The sequence below is a fragment of the Candoia aspera genome, chromosome 18, assembly GCF_035149785.1.
Source record: "Candoia aspera isolate rCanAsp1 chromosome 18, rCanAsp1.hap2, whole genome shotgun sequence".
NCBI classification, from domain to species: domain Eukaryota; kingdom Metazoa; phylum Chordata; class Lepidosauria; order Squamata; family Boidae; genus Candoia; species Candoia aspera.
The window spans coordinates 9,813,960-9,830,728 of NC_086170.1; the positions used below are offsets into that span (position 1 = coordinate 9,813,960).

At 56.7% G+C, this 16,769-nt stretch overlaps 2 protein-coding genes across 11 annotated transcripts in view; one reads left to right on the plus strand and one right to left on the minus strand.

Moving 5' to 3' along the window:
- Positions 1 to 12,332, plus strand: part of PRDM2 (PR/SET domain 2) — a 29,546-nt gene extending 17,214 nt beyond the window's left edge. For 7 of the 10 annotated variants that reach the window (XM_063317543.1, XM_063317544.1, XM_063317540.1 and 4 more), the window contains 3 exons: positions 3,693 to 3,806; positions 4,200 to 8,703; positions 10,890 to 12,332. In XM_063317543.1, the coding sequence (XP_063173613.1) occupies positions 3,693 to 3,806; positions 4,200 to 8,703; positions 10,890 to 10,902 (4,631 nt within the window). In that variant the 3' untranslated portion in view covers positions 10,903 to 12,332. Of the gene's footprint in view, positions 1 to 2,825; positions 2,996 to 3,145; positions 3,317 to 3,692; positions 3,807 to 4,199; positions 8,704 to 10,889 lie in introns of those variants that run through there. The other 3 variants (XM_063317547.1, XM_063317548.1, XM_063317542.1) reach the window with 3 other exon arrangements.
- The window catches only part of LOC134507016 (ATP-dependent RNA helicase DDX19B), a 445,506-nt gene that overhangs the window by 135,140 nt on the left and 293,597 nt on the right, over positions 1 to 16,769 (minus strand). The window lies entirely within an intron of this gene.

The window sequence follows — 16,769 nt, forward strand, 5'->3', positions numbered from 1 at the left end:
GAGGAACAGGAAGTAATTTACCCATGGATAATTCTTTCACATGTATTTCTCATTGCTCACAGAGCTTTTAAAATCAGCGGCCTTATTTTCGATAATTTAATTGCTTTCTTCCCACCCCCAGTTCATTCACTCAGCATTTTAAAAACCCAGGCTAAGGAGAAACATGGAGGAAATGGGAATCATTCTTAGCTCTGGAGGAAGTGTGTTTGCCCCCATGCCCTATAAACCATTCCCGTTTTGCTCTCACCGAATTGGTGGGCAACTTTCAGATAAACAAATAAGTTGGCGGGCAACGGGTTGGCATCTTTCAGGTCCTGCTGGGCTTACATCCCCCTCCCTCCCACTGTTGGCCGTTGTAGAAAAAGGTTGTTGGGATGGGAGTTCAGAAACATCCGGATGGTCATGCATTGCTCCTGGAGAATGGGCTGTTCCACGTCCGAAGATCAACAACTGCTTCTGGGACAAAATGCTTCTTGCAAAATATCCTTTGGGCAGAAAGTTCAGGTGTTCAAGGAACAGCTTGGAGATTAGCCGTCTTCCGGAGGCATTGCTACTGACATGCAAGTAACGATGTTTATGTGAAGGGGAAGAGAAGGAAGGTGCTGCTTTGCTGGTCCCTTGCCCCCCAAGGTGCAATGAGGGTCCTTCAAGAAAATGGATTACTAATTCAGGCCAAGACAAAAGATCAGAAGGGCTCTGGAAAGCGTCTGCCTTTTAATAAAATTTGTCGGTCAGAAAAGCTTCCAGGCTCCTCTGGCTTTGACTAACGCGGCTCCCCTCCTCCACGTCAAGACAAAATGTGAAGTGCTTCACGTAACGTGTAATGAGTTTATGTAACCAGGGGTTCCCGGGTGGTGCTGTTCATTTGCTTATATGGGTTTAAAACTAGATTAGGCAAACGAGGGATGAGGGTAGACCTGATCAGTGGCTGTTAATTACAGCGGGGAACGGGTCCTCTTGTTTGGTGGCTGCACGCTGCGAAATCCCCCTCTGAGGGGAAGGGAAAGGAAGGCAGCCTTCGCCACCTGCCCTCTCTTCCTGGAGGTGCCCGGCTGGCCCTGCGGAGGGCGTCGAAGCAGCTGGAGCGCTGCCCGACCCAGCCAGAGAGTCCGGGAGAGGGCTGTGCGACCTTCAGCCAGTAGACCTCGCATCCCGATGGCGCATCGTCCGCTTCGGCCAGCGTGTCCGTGAGGCTTCCTTGCTGGAAGCCCTCTGGCCACAGAGTCCCCCTTCCCTCGGAAGGCTTTGCGGTGGCTCCTGCGAGGCTCGTGCCGAGGGCACGTAGGAAGGGGGTTCCCAGTGTATTGCGGGATGGGTGGGCTCAGGACAACGGGTGCGTTTGGAATTGGGCACCCGTGGGGCCGGCCATCAGAACATGCTGTGGGCGTGGCCGGTCATAGAAGCCCCCAACCCTTTTGGAAGGCAGAAGGTGCGTTCGCTCTCCTCAAGCCCAAAACTGCGGCGTCTCTTCCTGGCTCATGCCGTCTCGGGTGTTGAGCTGCTACTGCTTTTTGACTGCAGTGGGGGGGCTGTTGATGTGGCAGTCCCCCCCCCCTCCTCCCAACTAGCGCTCCTGGGCCAGGAGGCGCTTGTGGTTGCACTGAAGTTACGTCTTTGTGACCGTCTCAACTCAGCTCTGTGCGATTCTACAGGAAGCGTGAGGCGAAGTCCCGCAGCAAGAGAAAAGAGACGCTTTGGCTGTTTCTGCTGCTCCTTGGACTCTGATCCAGCAGATCTAAAATTACATTTGCTCTCAAGTTGTCATTCTGGCTGTTTTTAGTAAGCAGAGCAGCTGCTGGCTGAGTCGCCTCGGCGAGGGTTAAACCCACGTTAAGGTCACCCGTGCCAAATGCCAGAGCGGCCGCTCGAAGCTCAGAGGTTCTTCAAGAAAGGGCCAGCGGTCATCTCCTGCAGGAGCGGCCGGCCTTAAGCCAGAGGCCCCATGGAGCTTCTGCGCCTTCAGGAGCCCCGCAGCCTGGGAGCCCTCGCTCATCGCGCTGAACGCCACCGGCTTGTTTGGTTGCGGTGCCTCGAACAGTCCGCAGTGGACTGCGGGGCCCTCTGTGTGGTGCCTGCGTCTGGGCCCTTGCCACAGGCTGAGCCCAAGCTGGGGCTGTCCCCGGGCAGTGCTGTGAGGTGTGGTCAGCGTGATGTGCCCAAGGACCACCACAAGCATACCGTCCTGGTGCTTTGCTCACAAGCCGGACTCTTTAATCCGGAGGGGGAGATGGCTTTTTTGTCGGGCTTTTAAAAGAGCTTTTAAAGTTAGGCAGAGGAACAAGGTTGGATACAAGGTTTTTTCAGCTCTTTTTCTGTTCTCCCCGGGCCGAGTCAAGCCCCAGGGCAGCGAGGTTTAAGTAGACTGGTTTCATGGCATCTGGCTGGTTCTGCTTCGGGTGCATGTCCTGAATTTTTATTCTTTTCTCAAAAACAACAGGATCTCACAAAGGTGCCTCTTGCGTGTGCCAATTCGTGAAGGCGTGACTTACCCCCTTCCTTCCGTTGCTGACTTGTGCGTTGTTAGCTGTGTGCACACAAGCAGATGAGGACCAACACCGGCCCCTTTGGGTGGCATTGCCTGCTGTGCAGACCATTTTGTGCATTTATACTTCGGTACCATGTGAACACCCCCGACCCCATCATGAATTCAGTAGCAAGTAAACTTTGTTGTGCAAAGTGCATCGACAGACACTCTGCTCCTCAACCAGCCCATCTTTATTTCCACCGTGTCTCTATCAGACACGCAGGCTTCCCTCTGCAGCCATTACAGGGTAATCCGGGCTCCTCGTCTATCTCCTATCATAGAGATAGATGAGCAAGAAAGAAAATAAATCGGTGGTGTGGTGATGGTGATGTTTCCCCTCTTGCTTTGCTGTAAAAAATCCAGCAGGGAAAACAATTAAGGATAATTAAACCTCCCTTCCTTATTTGTCAGGTCTCTGGGATTTTGCTCTAGAACGATGGGCAACACATCCTTTGGGCAGCTGCCCGTTTTGTAAGTAAAAATAAAAGGCCATAAACAGACCATTCTCGTGCCACACCCCTTGTCGCTCTGCTGCGTTCCCGTCTCTAGAGATCCAAGAACAGGGCCACAGGAGGTCAGATGACAGCTCACCTGTAATTATAAGCGGTCTGTTCGCTTGGAGGCACGGAACAGCCCCCCCCCCTGCTTAATTTCGAAAGGGTCCCAAGAAGCGGGTGGAAGAGCTCCAGCTGTTCGGCCGTGTGAGAATTCTGACCAGGCAGGGTCCCAGAGCATCAGTAGCCAGTGCCTTGGCAAGGGCTCGAGATTAGAGGCTGTTCCTGGTAGACAGGGGTAGGATGGGGGATATTATGCATGAGAAAAAGAGAGAGAGAAAGAATGGGGGGGGGGGTTAGGAAAGCAAAATTGCTCTGGGGGGGTTATGAAACACATAGATTCTTGTCCAGAGCAGAGGGGCCAGCTGGCTGTGAAGACCTCCCAGAAGTTGAAGCGCGAAGAAGCCGCTGCGGAGCTTTGGAAGTGGCCGAAATGCCCGAGCCCAGGATGTGCGTCCTGCACCCCAATTCCTGACAGCCTACCCCTGACAAACTAGCCAGCATCAGCGTCCCTTCGTTTAACTGAATGTGGCCATGTTTTAGTGCTTGAAGGGGTCATAGAGAAAAAAGTGCTAGATTTAATTGTCAAATTCTTCCTCTCCCCCCCTTCTCAGGAAAGAAAAAATCCCAGGAGGCTAAAAGCAAAGGAAAGAAAGCCAGGGACAAGAAGCGGAGGGCTCCTTTGGGTCTGGATTTAATGCCTTTCGATATGAGGGAGACCAAGGAAGGTAAGTGGATGTCTGTCTCCTGCACGTCTCCTTAAAAGCTCAGGTGGGCGGGAGCTGAAATGGGGCGGGGGGGTTGCAGGGTCCCTAAATACAAGACGGCGTTGGCATCTCAAGCTTTGCGAAGGACCGAGTTCTTTAAAAACATGAAAAAGGAGAAGATGGTACCCCAAACAACTCAGAACTGACCATGCATGGAATAACTGTTTTAAGGGAGGATTAAAATGAGTCCCAGAGGAAAAGTGACATGCCCAGAAGGGGGGCTTTTAGGAGGGCAGGGCCACTGGACAACACTTGGTACTGTATTTTGTGGTGGGGGAGCAGGCTTTTAAGGAACTGGACCAAGAAATCTATTTTCTTTAATAAATAATTTTGAATGCATTTTGCTTTTATAAGGGCAGTCCACATATCTGTGGCTTGCAGAAGGGAATCATCCCAGACATGGGGAATATTCCAGGGTGCTGCCTTTGTTTCCTCTGTCTCCAGGCCATAAGCCAGAGGATGAAGCCCCCACCGTCTCTGCAGTTTTGCCCCTGGACCAGGCTGCTGTCATCCAGGAGATGGTGAACCAAGATGCACTTCCCCGCCTGCTCATCTCCAGCCCAGCCAGCGAGCCGCCCGCCACTCCTGAGGACAAGCCGGAAGGGCTGTTGTGTGGGTCCAAAGACCTAGAAGAGGACCCCGAGGAGGAGGCTGAGGAAGAGGAAGAGGAGGAGCCTGTGGAGGAAATGGGGGAGGAAGAGGAGGAGGAAGAGGAGGAGGAGGAGCCTGAGGAAGAAGAGGAGGAGGGGAGCTTATCTAAAGAAAACCCAGATGTGGAATCCCCGTCCGCGTGTGAAGACAAGCTGGAGTCTGTGGAGGAGCAGAGCAGCCTGTCCGAGGGCTCCCCCGGAAGCTCTCCCAAGAAAAAGCCTTTGGTGAGGTTTCCCAGAGCGAGAGGCGAGTCTGGCGGGGGCGCCCCGGGGGCGTCCATGTTCCCCTGCCAACACTGCGAAAGGAAGTTCACCACGAAGCAGGGCCTGGAGCGCCACGTGCACATCCATATCTCGGCCATCGGCCACGCTTTCAAGTGCCGCTACTGTGGCAAGGCCTTTGGGACGCAGATCAACCGCCGGCGGCACGAGCGGCGGCACGAGGCGGGGCCGAAGAGGAAGCTGCTCCTGCCCTCAGCCTCCGCCCAGCTCTCCGGAGGCAGTGCCCAGGCTGCCGAGGGGGGCATCCAGGGCGACGGCAAGGTCCGACAGGAGGCCCCGGCCCCGGAGGCCGAGAACGCCCCTTCCAAAACGCCGCATCTCCCGTCTTTTGAGGAGAGCAAAGAGCCCAAAGAGTCGCACCCGTGCCAGTACTGCAGGAAGGTCTTTGGCACCCATACCAACATGCGCAGGCACCAGCGCAGGGTCCACGAGCGGCACCTCATCCCCAAAGGGGTCAGGAGGAAACCGGAGGAGCCCCAGGTGCCGGCCGGACAAGCCCAGCACCCCTCGAGCGCGTACGTGGCCAGCACGGACCTCGAGGAAGAAGGGGAAGCCGACGACGCGTACGTCATGGACGTTTCCAGCAACATATCCGAGAACCTCAACTACTACCTTGATGGCAAGATCCAGTCCAACAGCAGCACCAGCAACTGCGACATGATCGAGGTGGAATCTGGCTCCGCCGAAGTCTTCGGCATCAACTGCCTCCTGAGCCCCGTGGCAGTGGAGATCTCCCCCAACGTCAAGGCGGTGCCCGTCCGCCTGGTGGAGGGGTTGAAAGAGTCACCCGTCGGCGGACACCCGGAGGCCAAAAAGCGGAGGACGGCGAGCCCCCCGCTGCTGGCCAAGATAAAGACAGAGACGGAGGTGGAGCCGATCGCCTCGCTGTGTTCCCTGACGATTCCCCTCACCATATCGACGGTGGAGAGCTTGCCGTTCCCCAAGGAGAAAAGCATTTACCTGTCGTCAAAGCTGAAGCAGCTCCTTCAGACGCAGGACAACAACAAAGTGGCCCCCTCTCCCCCGTTGTCGGCCCCGGGGGAAATCCCAAAGCTGGGGCTCCCTGCTGCATCCTCCCCTCTGCTCCCCGCGACCTCGAGCAGGTTCAAACGGCGCACCAGCTCCCCGCAGCACAGCCCGGGCCTCCGAGACCCGGGCAAAGCCGGCGAAGGCCAGCCCGCCTGGAACGAGGCGGCCCTGAGCGCGAAGCTTCCCAAGCTGGAGAGACGCAGCGACTCCCCTGCGTGGAGCTTGTCCGGGAGGGAGGAAGGAGAAGCCACGAGTCCCCTTCGTCCAGAGGAGTACCCGGCATCGAAGGAGTGGGCGCCAAGCCCTCCGTTCGGGAACGTGTGCAACCAGCAGCCCTTGGATCTGTCCAGCAGTGTGAAGCAAAGGTCGAATGGGAAGGGCAGAGCTCAGGGGCCCTGGGAATCCGTGCTCGACCTCAGTGTGCACAAGAAGCCCTGCGGCAACAGCGAAGGCAAGGAGGCCCCCTCGACCCCGCCAGCGGGGGGCGCCGTCAAGAAGAAGCCCACCACCTCCATGTTGCAGAAGGTTCTGCTGAATGAGTACAACGGGGCCAGCTTGGCACCCGAAAGCCCCTCCCCGGACACGAGCGCAGGTCCGAAGGCCCACAAGCTACCTGAGGCGCAGTCGCCGCCAGGCCCTGCCCCCCCAGCCCCCGCCGTAGAGTTGGGCTGCCCAGGCCTCGCCGCCGAGATTTCTTTGCCCCCAGCGCCAGCCTGCCAGGCGCCATCGGTCTTGGCCCGAACAGCTTCTCCTTCCCACCCTCCGTGCCCTCCCATGCTCAAAGTCCCCACCCCCCCACCCCCTCTCCTTCCCACTGTTCCTTCACCACTCCCGGAAGACCCCATCAGCACCTCTCCAAGTTGCTGCCCCTCCCCCCTGTCGAATGCCGCTGCCCCCTCCCCCCTCCCCATCCTTTCTCCGACCCTCTCGGCATCTCCGGTTCATTCCGCAGAGCCTCTCAGCTGCACTTCGCCTGGGCCGCCCACCCTCTCCTCCTCCTCTCCCTCCTCCTCGTCCTCGTCCTCCTCCTCCTCCTCCTCCTCCTCCTTTTCTTCCTCTTCCTCATCACCGTCCTCCTCTCCTTCCCCCCCTCCTCTCTCTCTGGTTTCTTCCGTCCTCTCCCCTGGCGAAAACCTGGAAAATTCAGCCCCCCTCATGACCTTTAAGCAGGAGGAGGGAGAGACCCGGTGTCAGAAGCTGAGGGAGGACCCCCACCACCTGAGCGCCGCAGACGCCCTCCAGGAAGGCTTCAGTAGGAGCTTTGTGTGCAACGTCTGCCAGGCCCCTTTCCTCGCTATCAAAGATCTCACCAGGCATCTGTCCGTTCACGCCGGGGAGTGGCCCTTCAAATGCGAATTCTGCGTGCGGCTCTTCAGAGAGAAGGCGGGCTTGTCGGAGCATCGCTCCCGGCTCCACGGGGTGGGCGACATCTTCGTGTGCTCCCTCTGCAAGAAAGAGTTTGCTTTCCTGTGCAACCTGCAGCAGCACCAGCGGGACCTCCACCCCGACAAAGAATGCACCCACCACCAGTTCGAAAGTGGGATCCTGCGACCACAGAACTTCACAGACCCCAGTAAGGTCGACGCGGAACAGATGCGGGGCCTGCCCAGCGTTGCTTTGGAGTCCTCTAAGGAGGAGGAGGAGGAGGAGGAGGAGGAGGGCGGGGCGTTGAACGACTCCTCCGAAGAGCTCTATACCACCATCAAGATCATGGCAGCCGGAGTCAAGCCCAAAGACCCAGACATCCGCATGGGCCTCAACCAACACTACCCAAGTTTTAAGCCCCCTCCGTTCCAGTATCACCACCGGAACCCCAACGGGATCGGGGCGACGGCCACAAACTTCACCACTCACAACATCCCTCAGACCTTCTCCACCGCCATTCGCTGCACCAAGTGTGGGAAGAGCGTGGACAACATGCCCGAGTTGCACAAGCACGTTTTGGCTTGCGCTTCAGCCAGTGACAAGAAGCGGTACACTCCAAAAAAGAACCCCGTGCCTCTGAAACAGGCGGTCCGCCCCAAAAACGGGGTGGTTTTGCCCGGCCCCGCCAACCACAGCTTCCGGCGCGTGGGCCAGCCCAAGAGGCTCGACTTCGGCGTCGAGGTGAGCCGGATGGCCTCCGACAAGCTGAAGCTCAGCGCCCTGAAGAAGAAGAACCAGCTGGTCCAGAAGGCGATTTTGCAGACGAAGAGGTCGCAGCAGCGGGCGGAGCTCAGGAACAGCAGTGTGGAGCCCAGCGCCCACATCTGCCCCCACTGCAGCAGGGAGTTCACGTACGTCGGGAGCTTAAACAAGCACGCCTCCTACAGCTGCCCGCAGAAGCCAGTTTCCTCTTCCTCGAAAAAGAAGGCCAAAAAGAAAAGCAGCGGGATGTCGTCCCCCAGCAGCAACAAGAGCGGCGCCAACCCGCGCCGGCGGACGGCCGACACCGAGATCAAAATGCAGAGCGCTCACGCGCACCTGGGGAAGACCCGGGCTCGCAGCTCGGGGCCCGCGACCGTCCAGCCGCCCCCCGCCTCCTTCAAGCTGAAGCAGAACGTCAAGTTCGCGCAACCTACCAAGTCCAAGAAGGCCCCCCCTCCGCCGGCAGCGAGGAACATCGGCCCAGCGAGGGTGGGCAAGGCGGTCCCGCTGGAAGGGAAGCGGAGCAAGGGAGTCGCAAAGGGCGGCTCCCCTGGACTGCTCAGCAAAGCCTCGCGCAAGCTGCACGTCCGCATCCAGCGCAGCCAGGCGGCCCTGGCCAGCAAGAAGAAGGCCGACCGGTTCGGGGCAAAGTCGTCGAGGGAGCGGGTCGGGGGGCCCGTCACCCGGAGCTTGCAGCAGGCGACCTTTGCCGAGGCCACGGAGAACAGGAGGGAGGAGAGCTTGGCCCGGCCGGAGCCGAAGGACTTCAGGTGGGCTTTGCTGCGGGGCGTTGGGCCGGCCGCGCGGTCCTCTGGGTCAGGAGAGAGGAGGCAGGTTGGGCCGGCCGGAGTCCCAGGCTCCCTTTGGAGGAGATGCAGCTGCTGGGGCTGGACCTCTCAGCATCTTCTTGTGCTAAGCCCTGGGCAGGGTGGGGGCTGAACGTAGATCCTGCTTTAGGCAGAGCGGGGCCACGCTCATTCCGTTTGCAAATCTGGCAGGGGGGGCGGGTTGGAATCGGCTCCCGTCTCAGTTCGTTGCCCCAGTGGCATAGGAACCCTCTGCAGCATATAAGAAACCGCTAAAAAACCAGAGGGGGCGAGGAGCCCGGAGAGCAGAAGGCAGCCGGGGCAGATCAAACTCTCTCGAGGCCTCAGCCTCACGGGTGGATGGCAGATGGAAATAGGAACTCCTTGAAAAAGGGGGGCACCAGAAGGGCCCCCTTCTCCAGCCCCCAAGGCCGCTCCCTGGGGGGGACGGGGGGCTGGGTGTGGGGCAGGCAGCCCTGCAGCAGAGGAGGGCAGCCAGTGGTCGGGTGGGCGCTCGGGGCAGGTGCCATTCCTCGGGGTTGACCTCCCGGACTGGGTCTCTCTCACGCACACCGCAGCCAGAGCTCAGTTAAAAGGGGGGCTTAGCCTGGTTTGCTGTAACCAGCCTGGTTCACACGCAGCATTAGGCCAGAACCCCACGCTAAGGCAAAAGAGAGTCCCATGGTGGCTTATCTGCAGACCTGGTCAAGGTGTGAACAGCAGGCCGTGCCATGCATCGCGTTACCACGTCGGCCATCGCCTGTGGCTGCTCGCTTCTCTCTGGCTTTGGAGGCTGGCGTTCACCCGTCCTGTGGATTTAACCCCTCCACCTGCCACGTCTGAAGCCTCAGCATGAGTATTCCTGCAGTCGCGTGCGCTTGGCTGACAGACCCAAAGAAAACTGCGCTGTAGCCCTGGAACAAAAAGCTCATTTCTCAACCCTGGAGCTATCGGCCACTGCTCTTATGAACTCTGGACTTGGCGTCAGCCGTCCACTGGTCTCTTGAGCCGAGGGCGTCTCGCATCGGCCCTGGCGGAGGGAGAGGACGCTGTCCAAATTCTGAACAGGTTTTTTCCCCCAGCAGTTGCTCAGCGGGACGGCTTGGCCTCCTGAGTCCCAAGTAGAGGGGGTGGATCTTGCAGCGTTCAAAACAAATGTGGTGTGGCAAGGGAGGCTTAACTCTTTCTCCTCTGCTGTTACCCACTTGAACCCCCCCCCCCAAAAAGGTTGCTGTTGCCCCATAGGGGGAATGCTTTTCTCAAGTGAAATAAGCTCTGAACCACCCTGGGTCTGCTTTCACGGGGGATCTGGGGAAGAGCCCACGAGCTGCCCTGCGGCCAGGAGCAGCCGTCGTTCCAGATCCTCTTCTGCCTCAGCTGGCCGAGACTCGGTGTTGCCCGCATTTGGGGCCCTCTAAAGGTGCCATGCTTCTGAGCAGCAGGGGAAGAGAGAGGATGTTCCTTCCTTTTATTTGGCACTGAGAAAACAGGCATTTTAGCTGGTGTTGAAGAATATTTCCGATGCATTTCAAAGCACCCCGAGACAAACAAAATCCTTTGGTTGCTTCATAGAGCGCATTGTGCATGATGGGGCTCACTCAAAAAGCTCTGGTTTTCGCTAAGCGGCAGCCTCTGCGGCCGACACTTGCTCTGCTCCGAGGCCGGCCTAGCGTTGGGTGGTGTCTCCTTCGGCAGCCCCTTCTCCCCAGCAGCGGCAGGGCCTCTGCCCCGACCCCCGGCTCACCGGCTCTTCAGGGTTTTGGGCCCATGTGTGAACTCCCGAGATTGGAGCCTGGGGCCGTGGCCGGCAGGGCAGGTGCTTTGCCACCCGCGTGTTCCTGCCTCAAACTCAGAAAAGACGAGTGTGCAGCTGCTGATAAGCGTGTCTCTGCCCAGACTGAACACTGGGCATTTGTGGCTCTGCGTGTCGCATGAACTCAGCCGGTTCATTCAGTTACAGTGGAAGAAGCAGCGGCCTGGTGTGGAACATGAATCAGGTCAAAGACTCGATTCTTACGCAGTAGGTCAGACTGATTTATCCCAGAAGTGGCTGTTTTGAAGCATTTGCCACCAGGTTTTTTTCTCCTCCACCGTCTCTCCTTTGTTTTCTTTCTTCCTGTGAACCTCGGCTTTTGCTTTCTCCCCTGCAGGAACCTTCTTTAAGGAGACGACAAGCCGAACCCTCCGCGTGTGTAAATGAGATTTTCCAAGCGACGGGCTCGAACCATCTCCATCCTGCTCAGCGCAGCAGGAGGCGCACAGAGGCCCCGTCCTCCGGGCACGAACGGCCCGGGCAGAGCTGAGGAGGCCGCGGACCCCCGCTGACGTGCTGCGCCGGAGCCAGGCTCGGGTTGCCCCAGACAAGCCATTCTTAGCTGCAGAGACAAGACTCGCAGGGTGCGGTTGCCCCATTCTCCCCTCGCCCCCGCCAGCCCTGGCTTTTTTATAAAGCAGGTGGTCAGACTCGACGGGAGCAAATTCCGCCAGGGCGTTCCTTGCTTAGGCGCCTGGCTTTTCTCTGGTGTGGCCAGGTGAGACGCAGACGACAGCTCAGCTGAGAGCGTTGCCAAACGCACTGAGAGCAGAGCTGCTCAGAAGGCCCCGGCACGTGTCAGGGATGACAGACAGCTCACGCTGCATCCAGAATATTTCTGGTCACCCCTCCGGTCTCTGAAGGCCTTTGTTTTACACCAGCCGGTGCAGAGACCACCTGGGATTTCTTCCTGCTCCTCCACCTCCACACCGCCGCCGCCGCCGCTGCCTCACCGGTTTGGTTCCGGTCCCTGCTTTTCCAAAACAGCTTCTTCGCACTCTTGGGGAGCAAGAGAAACGGTGGTGCGGCCAGCCTTAAGGATACCGATATCCAAAATCCTCCAGGGTGGATGAGGCATCCACAGCTTCTTGTGAACGAATTGCTCACCACAGAACACTATAGCACAAAGAATGCACAGAGAAACGGCTGTTAATTGGCGGGCTGTGGGCAAAGCGAGAGCTACTTTTTTCCCCTGTCGTGAAGCAGAATCGAATCTCCCACCCCCACCCCCTTTCCTGGGGTACAGCTCCCTTTTTTCCAGAGGCGTGTTCTGAAAACTTGCCTTTCCATTTCGGCGAACAGCAGTTCTTTCGTTTCACTTAGGCCACCCCCCCGGTTTTTCAAAGCTATTTGTTCTTGACTTAAAAAAAGAAAAGTAATCTACCTCTTAAAATTTGAAGTTTCGATGTTGTTTTGGTGGCTTCATGCCACTTTAACCGCCTCTCGCTATCATTCCCTTTCATTTGTTTTCTTGGTTTATGGGGACATCTACATGAAACGGTTGTACAAAGCATTTGTAGCAAGTTTGGAGAGGGGGGATGAAATATTTAAAATTATTTAAATTGTTTTTGACACCTCGGTTGTATTATATGTGATTTACATTTTACATGAATTTGTTTATGTGGGGGAGAGGAGAGGGTCTTTATCTGAAGATGGCTCTTGTATTAAAGTTGGCTGTTCCGTAGTTCTTCATTTTTCCCCTTTTTCTCATTGGAGAGTGATGCAAAGGCTATTCTATAAAAAACATTAAAATTTCCAATTTGCCATACAAAAACCAAAAGTTTGTCGTTGCTTTCGAACGTCGTGTTGGCACGATACGAGTTTGCAGCCAGCCTTGGGAACGCAGCCACCATTGCCAACTGCCCGCTTAAAGAACAGGACGTCGTTCTTTCTGCAGCCTTCGCGTTCGGGGGGAATCAGACTCCGCATCCTCTGCATTTCATCAAGAGTAGCTGGTCGGGCTGTAGCCCAAAGTGCTCCCTCAATATTTGTGAGTACCAATAAAGCGCTCCAGAGGGGTGGAGAGCGATTATGCCACAACGTGGCACGGGTGATTTCTGTGAGCGGAAGAATTAACCTGCCTTCAATTCCAGATGAGCAGCTGAGGCCCTTCTTCGAAGCCTCTGGGCAGGAGAGCAGCCTCGTCCGTCTTCAGAGAAGACCAGCGGAGGTCACTGCGTCCCCTCCTCGAGGGTAAGTCGGAAAAGGCCTGTTTGACCGTGGAGGCTGGAAAGGGGCGATGGCATGGCCGGACTGGCCGTGGAGGCTTCACGTTGGACGAGTGCAGAGGTCCCGGTAGAGACCAGTGGACCCCTGGCTTTGGCCCGGGAGCACCTATGAGAAGAACTTGGCACGTACTGATCCCAAGTTGAACGCGAGGCAGCGAGAGGGCAAGGCTGGAGAACGGGCACATGCGAAATTAGTCTGCAAGAGGGTCTGGAACCCATAGAGCAACATCTGGCTGCCTACAGGTTTAGAGGTGCATCAGTAGAACTGCAGTTCCCAAGGCGCTGGCAGTTTGATCTCGCCTCAACTACTTTGCCCTCCTTTCAAACCAACCAGAGAGGCTGTTCCAGGAGAGACTGAGTCTGGCAAGGAGAGGGGGGATGTTGACTGTGTTGACTGTGGAGGGGTGGAACAGCGCTTTCCACGTACCTAAAGAGGTATCGGGAGGAGGCCTAGGTGGTCCATCATCTCAGAGGGCAGGATAGGGACTCTTTGGGAGGCAGATTCCAGGTGGGTGTTAGGAGACACTTCTGAAGCCGCTGTTGCCAAAGGGCTGGGGGGCATATTCAGGCAGAGACTGGACAGCCCACCGCCGCTTTGACCTGGATTTCTGGCTCTGATGAGTTGGGGGGCTCCTTCCAACTCCTTTGGTTCCGTGATTCCGGATTTTACGTCCATTTCCAGGTTTTGCAAACGGGTGTGCCTGGATGTGCCTGCAACGTCTCTTCCCAGCCCTACACGTCAGCGGTCAAGGGTCTATTTGTATTCACCATCAAAAGATTATCTTTTCTTTGCACTTGCAGGAATCTAAGGTACTTAGCTCCAACCAGCTGCTAGACCCACGTATGCAAAACAGCTAGTTAGCCCTGCACATTAAGTGCTCTCTCCGCGCCTGTTTAACATCTGCATGGAACCGCTGGTATCATCAGTATGCTGATGATCCTCAGCTGAATTAAGCGATGCTGTGGATGTCCTGTCTCGGTGCCTGTAGGCTGTAGTGGTCTGGGTGGGGAACAACAGGCTTCAGCTGAACCCTGGCAAGATGGAGCGGCTTTGGGCTTTAGGGCCTACTGAATCCAGAACTACCATCTTTGGTGCTGGGCGGGGTGGCGCTGACCCCAAACAGACCCGGTGGGCAATCTGGGGGTCCTCCCGGACTCACAACTCCTGCTCAAGGAGCAGGTGGCAGCCGTGGCCAGGAGGGCCTTTGCGCAACTTAGTGTTGGGCGCCTGCTGTGCCCATTCCTGGATCGTGAGGCTCTGCTCAGCCACTCATGCCCCGCTCACCTCCTGAATGGACTACTGTAACACGCTCTACATGGCAGGAGAGGCCGGCTGCAGGTCCTGCCCGCGAAAGACTTCCATCGAACAGGACCAGCGGGGCTTTTCTGCTGCAGAGGTGAGGTCAGCCCCAACCCTGTGGCCTTCCATAAAGCTCTCAAAACGTGGTTTTTTCCAGCAAACCTGGGGATCCACTGGCAGTAGGCAGCCTGCGTGCTGGTCGTACTGTGCGTAAACATCTTCCCTCTTGTGGTCTTGTTTTATCCCCGTGTATTGTTTTAATGGGTTTGCAAAATGTTTTAATTCCTGGTTTTATTGCACGCCGCCCAGAGTCACTTCAGGCGAGATGGGTGCCCAGACAAATTTGACAAATAGATAAATTCATGTGACAAGTTACTGAGAAGACATTCAACCTTAGTTGCTCCTTAGTGGATTCCCGATTCCGTACCTTTGCTAATGGAACAGAGAGATCCGCAACAGCTTAGAGACCCCCTTTACACGTTATCATGCCCCCCAGCATCAGGAGAGGCAGGATGAGCGTATAAATTCTGAATTTAATGGAGAGGTATAATCCTTTTATTAAAGTCTGTCTGAATGATCCAAATGTTTCCTTTGCCTCTGTTAAGCCAGCCCAAGTGAACTGTGAAGAGGACCCGCTGCCTGGCTAAGGAGTGGGTCAGAGATGCTGTGAAAGGTACCAGGCCTTCCAGAAATTAAAGCTTTGCCCAAACCAGAAACCAGAGGAATGTGAACTCCAAAAACAATTGACAAAAGAGGTGAAACAAGGGGGAGCGTTTGAGGCAGCATGGCAGAGAACATTTAAGGCGATAAAGGATCCCTTCAAATAGGGAACCAGCCAGCCGGCAGCAGCATTCCAGGGGCACGGAAGGAAATAGAAAAAACGCTGAATAAATTGCCTATTTTAGGAGGACTGTTGGAGAAGCCGAGGCAAGGAGCAGGGACGAGATACAGTGTTAGCAGCTCTGTTCACAGATTAAGAAAAAAGGAGTTCCTGGGTTCATACAGAGCTTAAATATGATGTTAGTCATCTCTGGTGAAAACATACAACCCACCTCAATGCTGGCAGCTGTTCCCGAGGACTGGAAAATAGCGCTTGTGGCCCACTTTGCGAAAAGGGGCTGAAAGGTGTTGAGCTGAAATCTGTCCTGTGTTGCAAATAATATTAAAGAGAAAATAACCAAATTCCTAGGACAACCACCATGCGGGAAAGGAAGTGGCGTGGCTTCTGCACTGGTGAGTGCTTTTCCACTGGCTTTCAATGCTGTTTGGTTGACCCAAACTGTGTGGTCCAGCGGTGGTTGCAGACTTTGATTTCCAGAAAGCCTCGCTGAGGTCCCACCCCAAAGGCCCTCGAGCCTGCCCGGGGTGCTCGCTGACGGGCGGCTGGCGAAGAAGCGGGAAAGAGATGGGGAGTTGGCAGTTCTTGCCCGGGAGAGAAGGGCAGGGTGGGGCCCTGCAGGGAGCCCCGCTCAGGGCGTAGGAAGGCTTGTGGGGTGCAAGATGAGGGGGTGGCAAGAAGCTGCAGACAGGTTTTTCCAAACGGTGAATGGACTGCCGAATGGCAGGTTAAACGTAAACCACTGTGAGCGTGGTAAATGGGATCTGTGCTGGCAGTGACTGACCAGAAAAGGGATCGTGGTGGACAGTTGGATAAAAACGCTGACCCTGCGTGCAGTGGTTTAAAGAAATAAGAGAGAGACTGCAAATGCCCTGCTCAGAGCCCTCGGGAAGGGGACAGGAAATGGAGCTGCCAACATGGTGAGGCCTTGAGGTGAATCTGCTGTGGCATGGCCGCCCTTGGAGCACAGCACACCGTTCTTGTGGCTTCCCCTTGGGAAGGGAGCTCCAGAGCCCCGAAGGATCCACGGGGGCACCCCAAATGACGGGGGGGGTGGAACAGCCCTCCCACCAGGAAAGGGCTGCAATTTGGCCCTTTTGCTGGGAACGAGGGGGGGCGGGGGAGACAGAATGGCGCAGCGCTCTGCCTGGTCAGGCCGAGAGCTCCTCTGTGGGTACCCGAGGCAGGGAAGCTGGACCGAGCAGTGAGCACGCAGCCGACTTGGAGGGCTTCAAAGCGAGGCTGGGTGAACGTGAGGAGACGCGGCCTGCCAGTGGCATGGATGGCCGCCTTCTGCATCTGCCGCCTCAATGGCAATGGGCTTCCAGTCGGGTGGCGATAGTGGGCTGGTGAGTGCGCCCAGAGCAGCGTCAGAATCCGGGGATGCTGGTTAAGGGAGGATAGGGAAGGCAAGAGGACCAAGATACGATGCTGGTTTGCAGCAGGGGATGGCCACGGCCAGAGGCTGCAGTGGGTTTTCAAGGCCCAGGAACCCACTTTTTCCTGCTGGCGATTTCTGTCTGTTTTCAAGAGAGTATTTTGCACTACCGGCCGGGGAGGAGGAGAGACTGCAGAAGATGCAGGGAAGGCGACGTCAGGCAATGATGCTCTTTAGCCCCTCCTCCTCCGTTTCGGCCGAGGGAGGGAGGGAGGGAAGGCCGGCGCCAGAGCCGAGGGTAGAGGAGACTGGACCGTCGCGGATGCCCGTCCAGGGCAAGTGGCTCAGCGGCAGTGCTTGTAAGAAGGACTGGGAGCACCAGAGAGATGCGCTAGGTAAGCAGATGTCGGGGGGGGAGGCTTCCCCCCTTGTTTTGATCAGGCTCTGTCCCAAATTGCCAGCTCTTCGCTGGT